General features: G+C 40.8%; 1 protein-coding gene across 1 annotated transcript in view; it reads right to left on the bottom strand.

Moving 5' to 3' along the window:
• The window catches only part of SYNPR (synaptoporin), a 45,261-nt gene extending 24,786 nt beyond the window's left edge, over positions 1–20,475 (bottom strand). The window contains exons 1-2 of the mRNA XM_058167808.1: positions 20,207–20,475; positions 6,858–6,966 (exon numbers count right to left, since the gene is read on the bottom strand). Of these exons, the coding sequence (XP_058023791.1) occupies positions 6,858–6,966; positions 20,207–20,475 (378 nt within the window). The remainder of the gene's footprint in view (positions 1–6,857; positions 6,967–20,206) is intronic.
• Between the last annotated feature and the right edge of the window lie 863 nt (positions 20,476–21,338).

Below are 21,338 nucleotides of genomic sequence, written 5' to 3'. Positions count from 1 at the left end.
CTATGATCATCTTTTTAAAACCATTTTTAAAAAAATTTATAGCACATTCTATATGCAACTCTTTGGAAGTTCTGTTTTGTGTCTAAAAATGAAATGCAACCATTAACCAGCAGAAACAGAATCATAATTAGATTTATTTGTTGGCATATTGTTATGTTGTTTTGTTTTACAAGGAATCCTAATGTTATTTTTCTTTCTGAAAATATTTCCTTGAATCACAATTTTTTCTTTTATGAAATGGAGGTCACTGAGCTTTCCTCAATTTGGCTCTTCTAGATATGTCAGATATCAATTTTTTGATTTCCTAGTTATCTTAACTAGAGTTAAAGCTCAATGGTTATCAAATATGGGAATTAAATTCAGTATGTTTGGAGGATCCTAATTTCAGAAAGGGTGGCTTGAAGAGGTAAAGCAATAAATATAAATATAAGCAATAAATATAAAGAAGCAAACAAGGGCAGGCCACAGTGGCTGAACGTTTTTTTGGTATAAAGGTAGTCTTTGACTTATGACCACAATTGAGCCCAAAATTTCTGTTGCTAAGCAAGACAGTAGTTAAGCAACTTTTGCTCCATTTTATGACCTTTCTTGCCACAGTTGTTAAGTGAATCACACCTGTTGTTAAGTTACTAACATGGTTGTTAAGTGAATTGGCTTCCCCATTGACTTCGCTTGTCGGTAGGTCACAAAAGGGGATCACATACAGTAACTCAGGAACATTCTGGGATAAATGTGAGTCAGTTGCCAAGTATCTGAATTTTGATCACATGACCATGATGCCACAATAGTCCTAATAATAATAATAATATTTTTATTTATAGACCGCCCTTCTCCCAAAAGACTCAGGGCGGTGTACAGCCACAAGTAAAATACAAAAAGAAAACAACAGTACAAAACTAAAAACAACCCTTAAAAAACCTATTTAATTTGGCTACTTATAGCTAAAAATATTCCCACTAAAATTTACTAAAAAAATTTAAAAACCCATAAATCAATTTACTAATATAAAATTTAAGCGAGCCCAGCAGTGTGAAAAATGGTCAAAAGTCACTTTTTCAGCACCGTTGTAACATTGAATGGTCACTAAGTGAACTGCTGTAAGTTGAGAACTACCTGTGTTTGAATGTAAAATGTAGAATTCCTTTCATTTTTTTGGTCACTCTGCAAATATTACTTTTATATTGATAGTACCCAGGGGTGAAATCCAGCAGGTTCTGGAGAACCAATAGTGGAAATTTTGAGCAGTTCGGAGAACCAGCAAATGCCACCTGTTGCTGGCCCCAGAGTTAGGTGGGTATGGAGATTTTGCAGTATCCTTCTCCTGGAGTGGGGTGGGAATGGAAACTTCCCCTGCCACGCCCACCAAGCCACGCCCACCAAGCCGGTAGTAAAAAAAATTGGTTTCACCACTGATAATATTATTCTATAAAGCATGACATGGGGTGATACATTCCTTAATTGTATGTTACTCCTTCCTTCCTTCCTTCCTTCCTTCCTTCCTTCCTTCCTTCCTTCCTTCCTTCCTTCCTTCCTTCCATCCATCCATCCATCCATCCATCCATCCATCCATCCTATCTACAAAGAGCAGCTGATCTCCATTACTGCTAGTTCTACATTTTACTCTGACTATATAAAAAAAAGTGAAGCAGGAATGGTTATGCTTTGCAAGAAAATAACTTTGTTTCTCTATAAATAGTATTTATTTATTTATTTGTATCCCTCTGCTATTACTTTTAGAATTAACTTAAGGTGGTGAACATATCCATCACACCTTCCTCCTCCTCCTATTTTCCACACAAGAACAACCCTGTGAGGTGTGTTGAGCTGAGAGAAAGGTCATCCAGCTGGCTTTCATAGCTAAGGTAGGACTTGAACTCATAGACTCTTGCTTTCAAGCCTGGTGTCTTAAACCAGTACACCAAACTGGCTCTCCCAAATTGCTACTGTTTTCCTCCCACGGTCTAAAGGGGAGACTCATAGTTATTTGAGAAAAAAGGAATGGCTTTGCTTTCATTGTTAGGAACAATATACCAAAGACAGTACTTTGATACTTTTCAGTCAATTAGACTTTGCGTTACTACCCTTTAATATAACAGTCACCCAGGTTTTTTGACAGAACATGCAAACAAGATGTGCTTCCTGTGGTTGGAGACTGGAGTGTTAGAAATATGTAAAAGGAAAACAAAGTTGGATTGTATAGCCTAGAAAAAGAAGCAGAAGAATGATCTGTCTGCCAGTCCAATAATTTAATTGCTAAAAGGCTTCAAACAACCAACATGATACCTTGATTTGTGGTCATTACCAGATGTTAAACTGACTATATTATTGATGCAACAAGATGGAAAAGCTCATTTATAACAGCAAAGATGGGGCCAGGGTCCAACTGTGGATCAGATTATGAACTTTTCACCTGCAAATTCCAAATCAAGATAAAATGGAAAAAGAAAGCCATTTCTTTCCATGTCATGGTCTTGAGCAAATGCCATGTTTAAAGACAACATCAGGAATCACTTTTAAATCCTGAAGCATATGGATAGTGTACCAGAGGAACCATGGGATGAAATCAAAATGTTAAAGATGAAAGTGGAAGGAGACCACCAAAGGTGGAAAAAAAAAAGAACTAACTAAACTGGGTGTTAAAAGGAATAGTAGAAATTGCCAAGAAAAAAAAGAGAAGCCAAACCCAAGAGAAATAAATACCTCAGGGAGGAATGTAACAAAGAATAACCTCTTACAAGAGCCAAGAAGTAGTATTTCATTGCAAAGACATTGAAGATGGAAGCAGACATTAAAAACAAGGAAAACCTTTCAAAAAAATATCCAAACTCAGAAGGAGCTTCCAATTTCAGATTGGTACGCTAATGGAGGCCAATGGACAGATAGAAAGTAACTGATTCAAACCAAGATGCAAGGAACATATTGAATTCTGGGCAATAGAGATGTTATAATCCCATTTGGAGACAGGCAACCAAGTGTCTTCTTTGGGATGTAGAACGACAGGACTCCAGGAATCACTACACTTTCAACCAAAATCATGCAAAGGCACCAAAGATAGTAATGTCAAGGATTATATATGGTAACTCCAGAAATATTTCATAGGAATGATAAAAGAAAGTCATTAAATAATACTATGAATTTTGCATCTGATTCTGCCTTTACTAGGGCTACAATACATTCTTTTCTATCAATGCGACTGTAGATCAGTGGCCCCCCAACCTTTCGGGCACCAATAATGGATTCTGTGGAGAAAGGTTTTTCTATGGACCAGAAGTGATGTGATTTTGCGAGCTGCCTGCATCCCATGGATGGGACTTCGCTTATTTAGCGCAGCCCGTTTTCTGCCATGCCAGTCCACAGACCGAGGATTGGGGACCCCTGCTACAGATTACCTGATTAGATATGCTAACACATGTATTGTCGTGTCCCACTCCTCCGCTGACGGCCGGGTCAGGGAAATCCGAATCAGGCTTGCCTCTGCAGCTCTGCCCAAAGTCCTAGCAAAGTCCTCAGAGCAGGCAGGAGACCAGAAAGTGACTTCAGCAAGATAAGTTCGACTTTGCCTGACTCAGAGACTGCCAGAAAGCAGATCCTTTATATAGGCCATGGGGTGTGGCTCCATGACTCAGCACTCATTAAGGCCTGCCCCTCCCTTCCTTCTGTTGCCTCCGCCTATCCAATCTTCTGATGCGAGGGTCACTCCAATCAGCTGTTGGAAGTAAACTTTCCTCAGGCTCACATGCTGTGGAGGAGGGGGAGGGGTCTAGCTGCTCCGTTTGCCTGGGCATGGAGCCAGGGCTGGGGCCGGGGGATGCTCCCTCCTCTGCAGCCTGCTTGGGCATGGAGCCAGGGCTGGGACCGGGAGGTACCCCCTCCTCTGCAGCTTGTCTGGGCATGGAGCCAGGACTGGGGCCGGGAGGCATACATTCCTCCGTGTTCGGGAGCAGATAAGCAGACCCCGGCTGCGGTGAGAGCGGACAAGACACAACATGTATGGTAGATGGGCTCTAATCCACCCTAATTAGATATACTAATGCCATGTAAGGTAGATGGGCTCAATTGCAGCAGTTGTCTGCCTTATCAGAAGACTTAAGGATGAGTTAGAGCAGAAAATCCTGGAGAAAGTTTGTGTGGTTGCTAGGAGTCAGCACCAACTTGACGGGCCTCCATTAAAATTATTATTGCAATAAGAATAATAAAAAAACCTAGTAAAAACACATCAGCTTTACTTATTGTTCTCGATACAAAAAACTTGGTAGATTTGAATGGCAGACATTCAGATTAATTTCATTCATAAAGAGACTTGTGGCACTGTGAAAACTAACCATTTTATTATGACAACTTTCTTTCGCTGCAGTGAGATCAAGGATGCTGCACATTAAGTCATGCACTTTGTTGGATTGATTATGTGCTGTCAAGTTGGTGTTGGCTCTTAGTGACCACATTGATATTCTCCTTGACAATCTGCCCCTAACCTGGTCTTTCAGTCTTCAAAAGGTGCACCCATCACCATTTTAACTGAGTCATCTATCTCGCTGCTGCTTGTTCCCTTCTCCTTTCTTTCACCTAAAAACTCAAGAGAAAGGAGTAGAAAACAAATTGGCATCATAGCATATCTTTACATAGAATAGAATAGAATAGAATAGAATAGAATAGAATAGAATAGAATAGAATAGAATTTTTTATTGGCCAAGTGTGATTGGACACACAAGGAATTTGTCTTGGTGCATATGCTCTCAGTGTACATAAAAGAAAAGATACGTTCATCAAGGTACAACATTTACAACACAATTGATGATCAATATATCAATGTAAATCATAAAGATTGCCAGCAACAAGTTATAGTCATACAGTCATAAGTGGAAAGAGATTGGTGATGGGAACTATGAAACGATTAATAGTAGTGCAGATTCAGTAAATAGTCTGACAGTGTTGAGGGAATTATTTGTTTAGCAGAGTGATGGCCTTCGGGAAAAAACTGTTCTTGTGTCTAGTTGTTCTGGTGTGCAGTGCTCTATAGCGTCGTTTTGAGGGTAGGAGTTGAAATAGTTTATGTCCAGGATGTGAGGGATCTGCAAATATTTTCACGGCCCTCTTCTTGATTCGTGCAGTATACAGGTCCTCAATGGAAGGCAAGTTGGTAGCAATTATATTTTCTGCAGTTCTAATTATCCTTACAACAACGTCCTTCTGCTGCAATTCACATTTTGTTTTATCTTTTATATATCTGTGCCGTTCTTGACACGCTTGCAAGATGCATCACATTGTGTCCCTCAAGATTACAGTCTACTGAATTCTACTTTTCAGGTCTATTCAGTTCTGTATTCAAGGAGGCACTGCCAATTATACTCCTACAATGCTAAAAGACTCAAGATTACATGTACCAAAACTGCCATATCAAACCTTGCATTCTATCCGAACTCCACCTTTAGAATCTCTATTTTTACAGGAACTTGGGAAGTTTTCATCTTTCTTTTTTCAAGTTATTTCTATCTTGCATAGGAAAAGGTCTTTCCTATAATTCTCTTTCAGTCACAGAGTTTGGAGTTCTGTTTCTTCAGTTTAACATTTTTATTGGGACATAAAATAAAATAAGATAATAATAATAATAATAATAATAATAATAATAATAATAATAATAATAATAATAATAATAATAATAATAATAATAATAATATCAGAGTTGGAAGGGACCTTGGAGGCCTTCTAGTCCAACCCCCTGCCCAGGCAGGAAACCCTACACTATTTCAGACAAATGGCTATCCAATATTTTCTTAAAAATTTCCAGTGTTGGAGCATTCACAACTTCTGCAGGCAAGTTGTTCCACTGATTAATTGCTCTAACTGTCAGGAAATTTCTCCTTAGTTCTAAGTTGCTTCTCTCCTTGATTAGTTTCCACCCATTGCTTCTTGTTCTACCCTCAGATGCTTTGGAGAATAGTTTGACTCCCTCTTCTTTGTGGCAACCCCTGAGATATTGGAACAATGCTATCATGTCTCCCCTAGTCCTTCTTTTCATTAAACTAGGCATACCGAGTTCCTGCAACCGTTCTTCATATGTTTTAGCCTCCAGTCCCCTAATCATCTTCATTGCTCTTCTCTGCACTCTTTCTAGAGTCTCAACATCCTTTTTAATCGTGGCGACCAAAACTGAATGCAATATTCCAAGTGTGGCCTTACCAAGATACAAAATATGAAAGTATATAGGAAAACGGTGGGGAGGAAGAGGGGAAGAGAAGTGAGGGAGGATAAGAAAAAAAAAAGGAACATTTAAAATAAGGCATTAACATAAAATCACAACTTTTTGTTTTTTCATAATGATATGAACAAGCCGTTTCTATAAAGTTCTATCAATCTAATCAGTAAAACCCAAAATCAAAGTTTCTTGAACTGCTATTCAAGTCCATGGCAAAGGATGGGTTGGTCCTTACTTCTATCATAAATATAACAAAGTACATAAATGAGCAGAGGCTGAAAGTGATTGTGAGCATTGTACATTTAATTAAAAATACATAAAACAGTCAAAATGAAAAATAACTATTAACTCCTTTTATCAGGAATCTAACATTTTGTTCTACAAGGTATGGTTGTCACAACTAGGTAGGCATATAATTCCACTGTATTGAGAACATTACTGTAATCAGATTTAAATTCTTGTTGTTTTGTTAATGATTTTTTTAAAAATGCTTCATGGCCTGATACTGTAGGACTAATTGGTAGGCTATAAAGCCTGTACAAATAGCAGTGAATCTCACTGTGAATTTTGTTGTTATACATTCAACTGGAGCTATAATTTGTGATACTGTGTTATGAATAAAAGACCTCTGACAAGTAGAGGAGACTCAGCTATTTCCTCTCACAAAAAGAAATTCTTGCTCAGGAATGAATTCAGTTGAACTAGAGAGCAGAGGTATCAATTGATGCTGCTGCTGCTGCTGCAAAAAAGTCTGGAAGGTGGATGTGGTACTTCTTGGAGACAAAAGAAGAGAAAGAACTGGAGAAAATCTTAAAATTCAAAGACCTGCAAATAGAAATAAAATGACTGGGGCAAAGAAAGAAAGAAGAAAGAAAGTAAGTTTAAATGTTTAGGCTAAACCATTGCATTTTTGGGAGATGGGAAATGCAAGCAAACATACAAATTTTGTTTGCTGAATAAAACTCCCATAGATTTAAATGAAAACAAATGCACAAAACTATGTAGTCCATGTTCACCATGAATTAATTTGGAGTGGTCACCAATGCAGCTGGAACATCTGAAAGGACACCTTTTCCTGCACATTCCTAAATGAATCTAAACATCATGCTTGAAACTCCTACTCAAACTGCCCTGTCATTCAGAGGCATGGTGAGCAGCTTCTCAAGAGTAGGTCTTTTCAATGATGCTTCCTCAGAAAAGGACACATTTGATCCCAAATTTGCTCTTTCCAGGGTTTGACATGAGCGTTTTTTTTTTTAAAAAACGCTCACGTTTTTGTAGCTCATAGGTCAACTATGGAGTCCTTGGCGCTCCATTGTTTTCTTGCAAAGGTTTCATTAACCAATTAGGTAACTTCTTCAGTGCTTACAAGTCTAAGCAATTTTTATTCTTTTAGGTTGTGTAGGTTTGGATAGGGAGGAATCTCCTGCAACCCAATCCTAGCAAGATGCAGTGGTTCTGGAATCCCCCTGGTTCTGGTGAGGTATAATCTGTGACTCTTGCAAGGGTTGCGCTCCCTTGGATAGAACCAGGGGTGGGATTCTACTGGTTTGGACTGGTTTGAGCAAATCAGTAGCTCTGACGATCAGCTGGGAGCGAACCAGTTCGCTCCGACGATAAGGTGGGCCCGCCTGCCCCTGCTCTTTACTGAACTATATCTTCTCAGCTGATTTACATGGCAGAGCGGATTGCCGCACCTCACTTGTGTTACTCCCCAGCAGTAACGTGGAAGGTAAGTTTTCATAAAATTGCACACGTGCATGCACGAAGAACACGGTCACCGAACCAGTTGTTAATCCCACCACTGGATAGAACTGGTACACAATTTGAGGACTTTCCTGCACTTGTAGCTCTGGCTTGAACAGAGCTAAGGAGAACTTCTGCCTGTGCCACCAGATCAGAAGGAATGGGCATGATTCAGGTTCCTTCTGTTCAGTGTTAACATCTACTAAGAGGCAGCACGCCTTCTCACATAGCAGCTTCCCCCTGAGACTTGGAAGGCATTCAAAAAAAGTCGAAGTCTTGGTTTCTCCTCGAGCCCAGTAAAGTTCTTTGGAAATGTGTTAGCCTTTTGAGGTCATCAAGACAAGTAGTTTTCCCAGATATACTTTATTATAAGGTTACCTTAACAGAATCTTGCAACTCTGAAAGTACATCTCTCACCTTTCTAATCTAAGAAACTAGGAATGAGATGTTTGCCACACTCCCATTCCTTCTGCAGAAGGTCAGCTGCCTCTTATCTGACCAGTGTCTGTCTAGTCTGTGACTCTTCCTCCTGTCTCCCAAGATCATCCCCACAAGATCATCAAAATAGGATGTGGGGGGATGTGCTATGTTTATGGCCAGAGATTGCATGTAACATTTTCTCCATCTGTCTTCAAAAGACTAAGTCAATGGACTATTTTGTAGCTTGATAAAAATTATTGGCTCTGTTATTAGACTTCCAATGTTTACCTTATTTATCAAATTTAGAAACTATCCCTCATAGCCTCCTCTGGGCAGTGTAGAAATAAACCTCAGGTAACATTCAGTCTGATTTATGTTATGTAGCATTTTGACGGCATTACATTTTTTAATTTTTGTACAAACAATAGAAACAACAAAATAAATTGGCTTCTATTAAGTCACTAATACGATGCTAGAACTGATTTGGCATTCTTGTATAGTAGGCCAAAATTGAAGTACATAAGTGATTTAAGAGAACATGCCATGGCTCAAACTTTATAGATTGATTTTCTTGTTAAAATCAGGCAGATTCATGCAGAAAATATGAATAACTTCTAATATTTTGGCTTGCTGAGCCAGTATGTGAGAATGTGAAATGGGAGATTATCCTATATCTGTCTGCAATATTATTATGGAATGATGTCATAAAAACGTGCCTATCAGTGTAAATAACATCAAGCTAAAAGGACCAACATTCAGTCAATAAATGATTGTTTCTTTATGTCTATATTATGGTTTTGAGTAAGCAGGTTAATGATTAATAAAAGAAGGATTGATCTTAATAAGAATGTTTAAACATTCAGAAAGTTTTGTTTTGTTTAGAAAAACAATTATATTCAAGTAATTATATAATCTTTGATGTAATCTAATATTTGATCTAATCTTTTTTGCTTTGCTTTAGTAGACCAAAAATGCACCCTGTCTAGGAATATATATATATAAATATACCAAGCACACACATATTCTAGACAGAGTGGACCAACATAAGCAATGTTGTTGAACTTGTATCTCTCGTTAAATTTGCTGGTAGTGAACTTGAAAAGGTGCAAGATCATCAGTTAGCAGAGTTCTTCAACAATCACCAAAAAAAGTAATTACAGGTAGATTAGATACTGCTGAATGAAGACTATTTTAGCGTTAAGTTACATTTCTATTTAAAATATTTCAGTTACAGTATCTTAAGCATTGCAGTCCCAAAGGTGCTTTTCAAAAGGCAACTGGACTTTCCAAGAAAGTCCTTTGGGACTTTGGGACAACCATGACCTGGATGATTGAGAATCTCCATATACAATAAGCATTGCATATATCCAGAAAAAATTTGCATCGCCTCTCTCAGAGAAAATACCTAATACTGCAAGCTGGGCTCCTTAATTGCTAATTATGTGCACTAAACTTAATCATTGATCAACTAAGCAATACATCTACAATATATAATTGGATCAGGGGTGAAATCCAGCAGGTTCTGGAGAACCGGTAGTGGACATTCTGAGTCGTTTGGAGAACCCACAAATATCACCTCTGGCTGGCCCCCGAGTGGGATGGGAATGGAGATATTGCAATATCCTTTCCCTCGGAGTGGGGAGGGAATGGGGACTTTGCAGTATCCTTTTCCTGGAGTGGGGTGGGAACGGAGATTTTGCAGTATCCTTCCCCTGCCATGCCCACCAAGCGACACCCACCAAGCCACACCATGCCCACCAAGCCATGCCCACAGAACCGGTAGTAAAAAAATTTGAATTTCACCACTGAATTGCATTGAAGATTTTTGCTAATGCATCGTTCTGACTACAGAAAAAGAAATAAAAGAGAAGGCTGAAGAGAAAAATATAAATGGATTACTGTTCCTTTGGTATAATTGAAGTTGTATCTTTATTTTAAACCAGAGGTCTCAAAACTCAAATGATTATAAGGGCTGCATGAGGACCACTTCATTTGCCTGATGGCTGCAACTGTGAAGCTTTTTTGGACCTTCTAGAAACATAAGTCTATAGCAGGGGTCCCCAACCCCCGGCCTGTGGCATGCCAGAAACTGGGCTGTGTAAACAGGGATGACCCATCTGTGGGATGCAAGCAGAACATGAAGCCACACCCCCTCTGGTCTGCGGAAAAATCTCTCTCCACAGAACTGGTCCCTAGTGTCCAGAAGGTAGAGGGGCCATTGATCTATACCACGGATGTCAAACTCGTGGTGTCATGTTGCTGTCACATGATGTTTCGTGATGTTTTCCCCATTTGTGGAGCTGGGGTGGGTGTGGTCTGCGCATGACCCATCCGGCCCGTGGGCTGCCAGTTTGACACCCCTGATCTATAGTGAGTAAAAAAATAAATAAATGAAAACTAATAATATCATGCTATCCCATAACAGAATAAGTGAACCCCCCACCCTATGCCTGAAAAGAAACGTTTCTAATCAGTGTGTGCTACCTGTTGTAATATATGCCGGTGGAACATGGACACTAACCTCACAATTGATGCCAAAAGGGACGACTGATGCCAAGAGCCAGGGAAAGATACATTCTTGGCATTACAAGACCAGATAGAAAATCTGCACCACACACACACACAAATACATATGTATATGTATATGTATATGTAGGTCTTTGGTTATTCGGGTTTTCTCCCGCGTAAAATTGGAAGTGTCTTGGCGACGTTTCGACGAAGTCTCATTCATCATCTTCAGGCTTCAGCTTCGTGCTTCTGGGAGCAATGTGTGATTGCAGCTGTTTCTTCCTTTTTAACTGCTAGTGGGGGTTTGAACTGATTGGGTGGGAGCTTGGCTGTGCTCTGATTGGATGGGGTTTTTTTGTGCTCTGATTGGCTGGGGGTGTGTCCTGTTTGGGTGGGGGCTTGGTTGTGCTCAGATTAGTCTGAGTTGCAGGGGGATTTGAGCTGGTGAGCTGTATTGCTGTTGTTTGGCTTTGTGTTCGTGGTCGTGCTACATCTTCATAGTGGGTGTCAATCTGCTGCATGTATGGATTGGAGGGGTTTGAAATGGCTAATGTTGTATATAATATGTATATACTTATATATATGTAGGTTTTGGCGTATTTGGGTCTTTTCCTGTGTAAGGTTGAGAGTGTCTTGGTGATGTTTTGACGAGATCTCACTCATCATCTTCAGGTTGGTGCTTTCGGCTTTGTGTTTGTGTGAGCAAAGCTTGGTCGGAGCTGCTGTCTCTCTATAAATACTGGCGGGTGTGTGTGGAGTGTTGGCTTTGGTGCTGTAAGCGGGTTGGTTGGTTGTTTGGTTGCATCTTGATTGGTAGGTGGAGTGGGTGTTTGCAGATTAGTCGGCTGTTTTGTAGCATCCTGTGTGGGTGTGGTCCTACTTGTGTGTCCATTAGTCTTTTGTGTTGTAACGACCTGGGTAATGGGCTGTGTGGAAACGTCCTGAGTTCTGGGAATGTGATCTCCTGAGTCTTGTGCTGTAACTTCCTGGGTGGTTGGTTGTGTTGTAATGTACTGAGCTTTGGTGTTGTGGCCTCTCGGGTTCTGTGATGTAATGTCATGAGCAGATGGCTCTGATGCAGTCTCCCGGGCTTTGGCTTGGCTCCGAGTTCGAGGACTTGTCATGTGTTCATGGCATGTGTCAGTTTGCTTTGTGTGAGGATCAGAGGGGGGCACAGCAGCCGGTGGTGCCAGCGTGGCAGTCATAGAATGGATCCCACTTGATTCAAAAGCATCCACGAAAGAAACCTAAGACAAAGATGGATCGATGACATCAGCAGGTATTGCAGGCCCAATTGGCAAAAGAAAGCTCAGGACCGTATTGGTTGGAAACATGTGGAAGAGGCCTTCATCCTGCAGTGGATAGACACTGGCTAAGATGATGATGATGATGATTCCATAACACATGAATACCATGAAACAGTCCATGGTAATGACTGCACAATTATGGTTGGAGATACATACATACATATATATATATATATATATGATCAATGGCCCTTAAAAGGGAACAATAAAAAGGATTAATCCATTGATAGTGCAGAAGAGATTCCAGAAGTCTTATTGTAATGAAGAAGCCTGGAAATATCAGGCAGAAGCTCTTCTCCCTATTTTACCACAACTGGATCTGGGCTGTTGCAATATATCTTCCCATGCTTGAGATGCTCCAAGAAAGGGAAGCAATAAGGCCACAATCAGTGATGGGCTGCTGCCGGTTCGGACTGGTTTGGGTGAACCGGTAGTTCCGATGATCAGCTGGCCCCGACCACCCGCCCCTGCCCTATCCTATCCTTTATTTTCTGCTTTCTAGCTCATCTCAATTGTGTGGCACAGCTGATTTCTGTCGTGTCCCCCTCCCCCTCCGACGACCAGGTCAAGGAAGTCCGTATCAAATGTGGCAACGAAGCCTCTGCAGCTTGCCAAATTCCTTCGAGGTTTATCAGAGCAGGCAGGAGTCCAAGTTGTGACTTCAGCGATAGAGTCCGATATCAGCAAACTAGATGAGACTTTGCTTGACTCAAAGGTTGGAATGCCAAAAGCAGGTCCTTTATATAGGCTGTGGGGTGTGGCTCCATGACTCAGCATTTATCCAGGCCTGCCCCTCACTTCCTTCTGCTGGCGTCGCCTCTCAGATCTCCGGAAGCGAGGATCTTCCCACTTTGAATTGTCTTCTGCTGTTTGGGAAAGGGAGGGGTCAGAAGGAGTAGGCTGGCTTCCTTTGATGGCTGAGCCAAAGGAACACACGCCGTATGAGTGAGGTTTATCGGGCTTGTTTGTTCATTCCTGGAATCCTCTCCGGGCATGGGGCCAGGACTGGGGGCTGGAGGCATGACAGGCCGTTCATCTTCATTATCAGACTCAGAGTCTGATAACAGGCCTGGTTGGAGACGGGAGGGGCCCGGCTGAGGAGAGGAGGGAGGACAAGTCACAACAATTTCCTCCCCACTTGCTGTTCTGCTTACCGCTGATGACTTGGAAGGTAAACAGCTGAGCTTCAAAATACTCCATTTTCAGTGCTGCGCAGAAGCACCTTAGGCGCGTGCGCATGCGCATGCAAAGCACATGCTCACTGAACCAGTTGTTAAACTGCTTGCAGCTCACCCCTGGCCTTGTCATTGCTATAGAGCAACCATTTTAGCCTATCACCCTGTGAGTTTGATGAAACTGGGAAGCAGATTCCCTCCCAGCTGTTCTAGATGCACTTAGCTTCACCTCCCTTTGCTGAATAGGGAAGATCACTGTGGCTAATAGCAGTGGGAAAGAACCACCTTTGTCAAGATCAGTGGGAGGGGGGATTTCTGTGGGCGTATGCAACTTGCCTCTTGGGAAAAAACCCAACATTATTGCTGAAATTAATATGCTAATGAATAGCAGAAAGAGTCTCAACTGTAAATTTATTTGGATTAGGGTCTATTTGCCAGCAGCATGCACACAGATGCTGCTGCTAAAGAAACAACTATTCTAAGAGATTATCAACTTCAATGATACGAATTGAGTGGTTTATGCTTTGGTTGCAGGAAATAAATTTAGTAAAAAGGGAACTGCTACAGCACAAGCTTTTCCCTCACAGCTCCAAAGATATTAAAAATGCTGTTCCTTACAGAAGTCCATTATATGCCCCGTTTCCTGTTAGTGATGCTGTCTACTGTGGCTGTGCCTCCTAAAATATTTTCTAGGAACTGCAATAGGAGTGATAGGGAAATGAAAGGTATTTTAGATCCTTCTCGTATCATCTGTAGCTTCTGGTATTTTACAGGAAGATGCTGCTGCAATTATTATTACAGCATCTAATATTAAGAGTTCTTAAAATTTCCCAGTCTAGTGTCCTTTACTGTATATGTATTGGAATTCATTTCTCATCTACAATCATCATGAGGAAGAAGAATTATGGAAACTGGTTCAACACATCTGGAGGGCATCAGATTGGACAAGATTGATCTAGATCAGTGTTTTTCAAACTTGGCAACTTTAAGATGTGTGGCTGAGGAATTCTGAGAACTGTAATTCACATATCTTAAAGCTGCCAAGCTTGAAAAACATTGGTTTAAATTAAGGGGTGGTCATATGCAGTCTTAATATGTGATTTATTACTTATCATTTATGTAAATTTATTCTGCCCAACTCCAGCGGACACTTCGCACAAAACTATAAAAGACACAAAAATGGTCAAACATATTAAATTAACAGGCAGTCCAAACTATAATGGTCTAATAACAACCTCCACAAAACAAAACAAAACAAAGCAAAACAGGGATTATTAAGCAAATACCAAAAATCAACCCCAGATTAACAATCTATAGGACTTTACACTGAAGATAGGAGAAAGGCTTTAGTAATATGGGGACAATTGCATTAAAAAGATCCCAGGTTCAATCCCAGGGATGATGAGTGATGATGATGATGATTATTTTGTCCTGTTTTTATATACTGTTGGAAGAAATGTCCATCTGGGTTCAGTTCCAAGTGGGAAGAAAGACACTGGAAACATGGAGACTGCTTGGTAGTTTAATGGTGGACAGGACCGCATGGGTTTTTTGGATCCTGGGCAAAAAAGAGCACATGGGTGAGAGAGCCCTGCCCAAGTTTTCCTGTTCCTGTACAAGAAATGTATCCCATTGGCTGTCAGACTCCCAGGGGGCAGTTGCCTTAGCTAACTTTGTAGGCTGTCTGTGTCCCAAGCCTGGTTGAATCTTGCTGGGTGATGATCTAATGAAGGGGCTTTGGGCAATTCCTATTATGGCTTAATGGCTTTGTCCTGATTTGGATCTTGAGTGAGGGCTAATCTATCATGTCCTGAGGCCCATGTCTTTTGTGTTGTAGATAAACTGGCCCAGCCTTTGTCTTGTAGATAGGTTGGCACCAAAATATCTGCTGGTGGGGGGCAGGGAGTCGAGGCTCTGAGTTTGTCTTAAGAAACATGTTTCTCCTTTAGGGTAAATATAATACTCTGCCTTTTTAATATTTCCTAGAATATTTCATTTTTCTAGGAGAGGGGTGGGTGCTTACTCCTACAATACATATAAACTCAAGTTGATAAACATTTCTCAGTATGTAAGCTTGGTGACTTTCCTGTCTGAACTCCTGGAGATGTAAATAGCACTAAAATAGCTTGAAACAATGACACATTTCTACTCAGGTCCGGGTACAAATGAGTCCTTGTATTAATAGTTTTAAGAAAAATAGTTCTGACTTTTCTTTTTTCCTAACATGGTTATTTTCTGAACAAAATCGCTCAGTAGGGACATTCAGTTGCAGCATGCTTTATGTCGTGCTACAGTTCAAGAACATTGTTATGTATAATTATCTGTTTATTTTGGGAGCTTAAGATTCCTTGAATTTATACCAGCGAGGTAATCTAAAGCCACTTAGTCTGTGTAAAGGTTAAGCTTTAGAAAGCCATTTTGTAGGTTACATAAGGCAAGCAAACAAAAAGACCTGCAACCTGTGTTTTTTTCCTTCTCTCTTAAAAGTATTCTTGCAAATCTCCTTTAACAGCAAAGGCTCTAATTTACTACTTCATGTTTTAAGATGAAAACCACTTAAAATTAAATTTAAACTGATGGATGATGGCATGAGCATTGTAAGTATTTTTAAGAGAGCAACCATCATGTTCTAATAATTTTACTAGCATAATCGTTTAATTCCAGAGAGACAATTTTCCATCTTTTCTTTTGAAGAAGAATGTTACCTACTTCAACAACCATTGATTAGTTTAAAAAAAAAACTATCCTCGCTCTCCAACACACCATTTAGTTTAACCACATAATGGAATACTGATCTTCTTCCTCATTATATTTTAATAGAAATAGAATAGAACCCAATTATATTCTAAAGGACTGCAATATTTGCTGATATTATTTTTTGTGGGTAGTGGATAAAATTTCTTTCTGCTGTATGAAGCTTGGAAAGCCATCTTTTCCCGCAAATTTACAATTGGAGCCAACTAAGATTGTAATTAAACTGGTGGCCAGATCCTACAACTTCTGTAATGCCTTATAATCCCCTCTTCCTATTCATCTACAACATGGGTGTCAAACTCATGGCGTCATGCTGCTGTCACATGATGTTTTTTCCCTTTGCAGAGCTGGGGTGGGTGTGGCCTGTGCAAGATGCAAATGGCTCGTGGGCCGCCAGTTTGACACCCCTGATCTATAGGTAGCCTTCAATGTATGATCACAAGTGAGCCCAAAATTTCCATTTCTAAGCAAAACAGCTGTTAAGTGAATTGTTCCCCATTTTATGATCTTCCTTGTCACAGTTGTTAAGCGAACCACTGCAGTTGTTAAGTGAGTAACACGGTTGTTAAGTGAATTTTGCTTCCCCAGTGACTTTGTCAGAAGGTTGCGAAAGGTGTGTTGCGTCAAGGCACCTAAGAGCTCAGAGGCGAAAGAGGGAATGGAGCTGTCAGAGAGAGAGAGACAGAGGATGAACCTGGGCTGTCCATCAGCCCTCAGATGGAGAATCAACAGTCCCCAGGTCTAGAGGTCGCTGATGAGGAAGAGGAGGAACAGCTAGGTCCAGTGCCTGACATGGAGATGTGCAGGAGGCAGAGGAGAGGAGAGCAGAGGAAAAATATGGGCCGGTCCTTGGGACAGAAGAGCCACTGCTGCTAGCAAAGCCCCACCCTAGTTCTGGGGATAAAAGGCAGGGGGCAGAGATGAATAAGTGTGGCAGACTATTCATCTCTCTGCTGGACAGACTTGTTAGCCTGCTGTGTGTGTGAGAAAGAGACTTTTTGCTGGGGCTGCTGGCGCTCCTAATAAAGGAAACATTTAGTTAACTACAGAGGGTTTGTCATGTTTGGGAGCCAAGTCAGAACAAGCTGATTACGTGACCCTGGGACATTGCAACCATCATAAATGAATTGGGGTGAAGATATTGTTAAGATACTGTTGCCTGCACCCCACCACCTAAGGACTATATGCAATGTACTGACAATCAAAATGGCTGGTTTTGTTTTGAGATCATTCAACAGGTTGTGCATCACTGTGGTGATGTAAGCACTACAATTTTCAATGCTTAGAAATATCCTAGGGTAAAATAATTTCATTTGTGTCACTGCCAATATGATGCTTTCATAATCAATATGACCTAAGAAACTTGCTGAATATTTATAATGCAATATTGGAAAATAAATGCTTTCACATGAATATTATATCAACCTTGGATTCTTATTAAAATACTCTATGAATCTAAATTGTTAGAGCTTGGAATAACGTTACAATGAGTTCAGTTTTGTGGAGATATTCTTATATCAAATATGCTACTAATTAAGATTTACTAGACAATAGAGAATCAAAAACAAAAGATCTGATACTACTTAGCTGCTATAAATGATTGATCTTCTCCACACTATATTAATTTCCACAACCTCCAGAGACAGAAGCAATGTATGTAGTCTTCAAGATTAATTTTATTCAAGACTATTCAGTTCTAGTAATGTATATAATGACAAACAACAACTTTTTCCAAAAGAGAATATGGAAAAATAACTTGTAGGTAAAACACTAGAAGACAACCAATTAAATATGAGCTAACAACATGCAGCGGCAGACAAAAAAGCCAATGCAATCCTAAATTCATTAAAAGAGGGATTCAATCATGATCAAAAGAGATACTAATACCACTTTATAAAGCCTTAGTAAGATCACACGTAGGATACTGCATCCAGTTTTGGCCACTACACTATAAAAAAGATGTTGAGATTCTAGAAAGAGTGCAGAGAAGAGCAATAAACATGATTAGGGGACTGAAGGCTAAAACATAAGAAGAACGGTTATAGGAACTGGGCATGGCTAGTCTCGTAAAGAGAAAGACCAGGGGAGACATAATAGCAATGTTCCAATATTTGAGGGGTTGCCACAGAGAGGTGGGGGTCAACCTGTTTTCCAAAGTACTTGAAGACTAGACAAGGAATAATGGATGGAAATTGATCAAGGAGAGATTCAACCTAGAAATAAGGAGGAATTTTCTGACAGTCAGAACAATCAACCAATGGAACAGCTTGCTTTTGGAAGTTGTGGGGGCTTCATCACTGGAGGATTTCAAGAAGACACTGGACTGCAATCTGTCAGAAATGGTGTAGGGTGGGAGGTTGGACTAGATGACCTTCAAGGTCCCTTCCAACTCTTAATTTGTTACTAAGTTCCTTGAGTCAACACAATCAGATTTGGGTTGCTGGACCTTGCAACTTCCATGATTAACTAACTTCTGGGAAAGGGATATGCTTGCTATCCATTCTTTTAACACATCGGTCAGCTTCCTTTCCTTCATACTTCAGCAGAGCACCTTTTAAAAAACTTTTCACTCAGGTCTATAAACTTGAAATCTCCTGGTGATTTCTGCCAAATAATAAAAAGCCCTGATCCTGCTTAGCTTCCAAGGATGGGTTCTGCAGGACATGATTTTAAAAAAAAGAAGTCAAGATAGCAATTGCAATGGTACCAATGAAAGCTCCGCCTGTGAGTGTTTCATGTGTGTGATAGACAAAAAGCGCACTTGAACTTTAATTGCATAATTACAGCCTCCATCTTGGTCTTCTTTTTTTTTTAACTACACCTGCGGACATCCCAATGCAAACATAAGCCTAATGTTCTCATATGCTACCCATTAGAAAATACAGAGAACAAAAATTATTGGAAAATATATAGGATTTTAGAAAGAAAATGTGACAGTTCCATTATCTGTAGTGGAGACTAAAAAATGAAGCACAGAAACAAACATAAAGAAGAAAAATATTTCATAATTGCAGCTGAGGATATAACATACATATTATTACAGTTTTTCCAACTGTATCTAAACCGCTCCTTGACTATCTTCAATTAATCCATATTAATTTTGAATTTAAAAACTTCATTATCACCACATTATCTAGACTCTGTGCCAGTAAATATTATAGTCTATTTTAATAACTTCCCGTTAGTTTTATGAAGGAACTGCCTTAGTGAGTTTGATACAAATTTCCTTATGCTTTTATCTTATTTGTATTCCTCTGTGCAATAAATTTGGTATCATCTTTCTGATCCACCATCTCTCTCTCTGATATTTTTCTTTACCTGTAATAAGAAATGGGAGATTAGCATAGCTTCTATTTTCCAACCTGTAAAAATTCTATGAAAGATGATTTCTCATAATCAATCAATCAATCACATGGCTTAGGACCGGGCTACTTACGGGACCGTCTACTGCCAGCTTCTATCTCCCAGCGTCCGGTGCGTTCCCACAGAGAGGGACTCCTCAGGGTGCCGTCAGCCAAACAGTGTTGACTGGCGGGCCCAGAGGGCCTTCTGTGGGGCTCCACCCTGTGGAACGAACTTCCCTCGGCTTGACAACTACCTGACCTTAGGACCTTCCCAACTTAAAACCTATTTATTCCGTTTGGCTGGACTAGCTTGATTTTACCTTTAAAATTTTAATTGGATGATGGGTTTTAAATTTTGGTAATTTTATGGGGTGTATTGTTATTTTAAATTTCTGGGCAATGTTTAAATCAGTTTTTTAAGGGTTGTTTTAATTATTGTGTATTGTATTTTATCTGCCTGTTCACCGCCCTGAGTCCTTCGGGAGAAGGGCGGTATACAAATTAAAATATTATTATTATTATAATTATTATTATAATAGAGCTGCGAGGGACATTGGAGGTCTTCTAGTCCAACCCTATACCAAGGGTGTCAAACTCAATTTCATTGAGGACTGTATCAGCATTGTGGTTGCCCTCGGGGGCGGGGAGTGGGGGGCATGGCTGGGGGAGGGGGGGCATGGCTGGATGTATGCTTGGCCCCTGCCATCAAACCTCATTCTCCAGCAAGTCTGCTGCCTACCCATCACCACCACCACTCACGAAGACCCCAGCCAACGGGAAAGGTAGGGAGCCTCTGTTCCCAAGAGACAACTGAAACTCTGCAGCCTGGACAGTGCAAGCCCCACAACCACCAGGCTGATGCTCCAAGAAGCAGGCGGAGGCATGCGATCCAGCCTGCCAGATGCACCAGGCTCCTGTGCAGCCACCTGCTCTGTCCTAGCTGCGGTGGTCATGAACAAGGCAGATGATAGGCTTGCGGTGAGGCAGCCCAGCAGGTTGCCGTCACTGCCATGCTGCAGCCTCTGCATGCTAGGTCCCCTCCTTCAAACCTCATCCTCCAGTGAGCATGCCCCCTTCGCGCCCACCCCACCACATGGCTCTGGCGATGGGAAGGGTGGAAAGCAGACCACACACACACTCACTGCCTCCTGTGCATGCGCCCAGGGGGCAGGGCAGAGGCAGCCCCTTGCAGGCTCCAGGGAGGACCTGCAGATCTAAAGCTGGCCACATTCTGGCTCAGATGGCTGCCATCAGGTTGTAGATTGGTGCCCAGTTGGCCTAAGCCAAGCCAAGGCACCATGGGCCAGTCCTTTGCTGCTTCCAGGACAGCCCCATGCACCAGATCTCTGGCCTATGGGCTTTGAGTTTGACATCCCTGCCCTATACCATTTCAGATACTGTAGGTGACTGTCCAGTCTCTTCTTAAAAACCTCCAATAATGAAGCACCTACAACTTCTGAAGGCAAGCTGTAAACTGTTCCACTGGTTAATTGTTCTCACTGTTAGGAAGTTTCTTTTTAATTCAGGTTGCTTCTCTCCTTTATTAGTTTCCATCCATTGTTTCTTATTTTGCCTTTTTATGGTTTGGGAAAGAAGTCGATCCCCTCTTCTTTGTGGCAGCCCCTCAAATATTGGAATACTGCTATCATGTCACCCATAGTCCTTCTTTTCTCTAGACTGGCCGCCATACCCAGTTCCTGCAATGGTTCTTCATATGTTTTAGTCTGTAAGCCTTTAATCAACTTATTAGCTCTAAGATCAAAAACCTAGTAGAGTGCACACTGATGGTAAGAAAATTAAACAAGACATTTCACACAATCCTCAGCCCTCTCGTGACCAAAATAAATGTAAGAACTACACATCTCTTCCCTGAGCATTTAGCCTTTTTTTT

Source organism: Ahaetulla prasina, chromosome 2 (genome assembly GCF_028640845.1).
Source record: "Ahaetulla prasina isolate Xishuangbanna chromosome 2, ASM2864084v1, whole genome shotgun sequence".
Lineage (NCBI taxonomy): Eukaryota > Metazoa > Chordata > Lepidosauria > Squamata > Colubridae > Ahaetulla > Ahaetulla prasina.
This window is presented reverse-complemented; position numbering and strand designations above follow the sequence as displayed.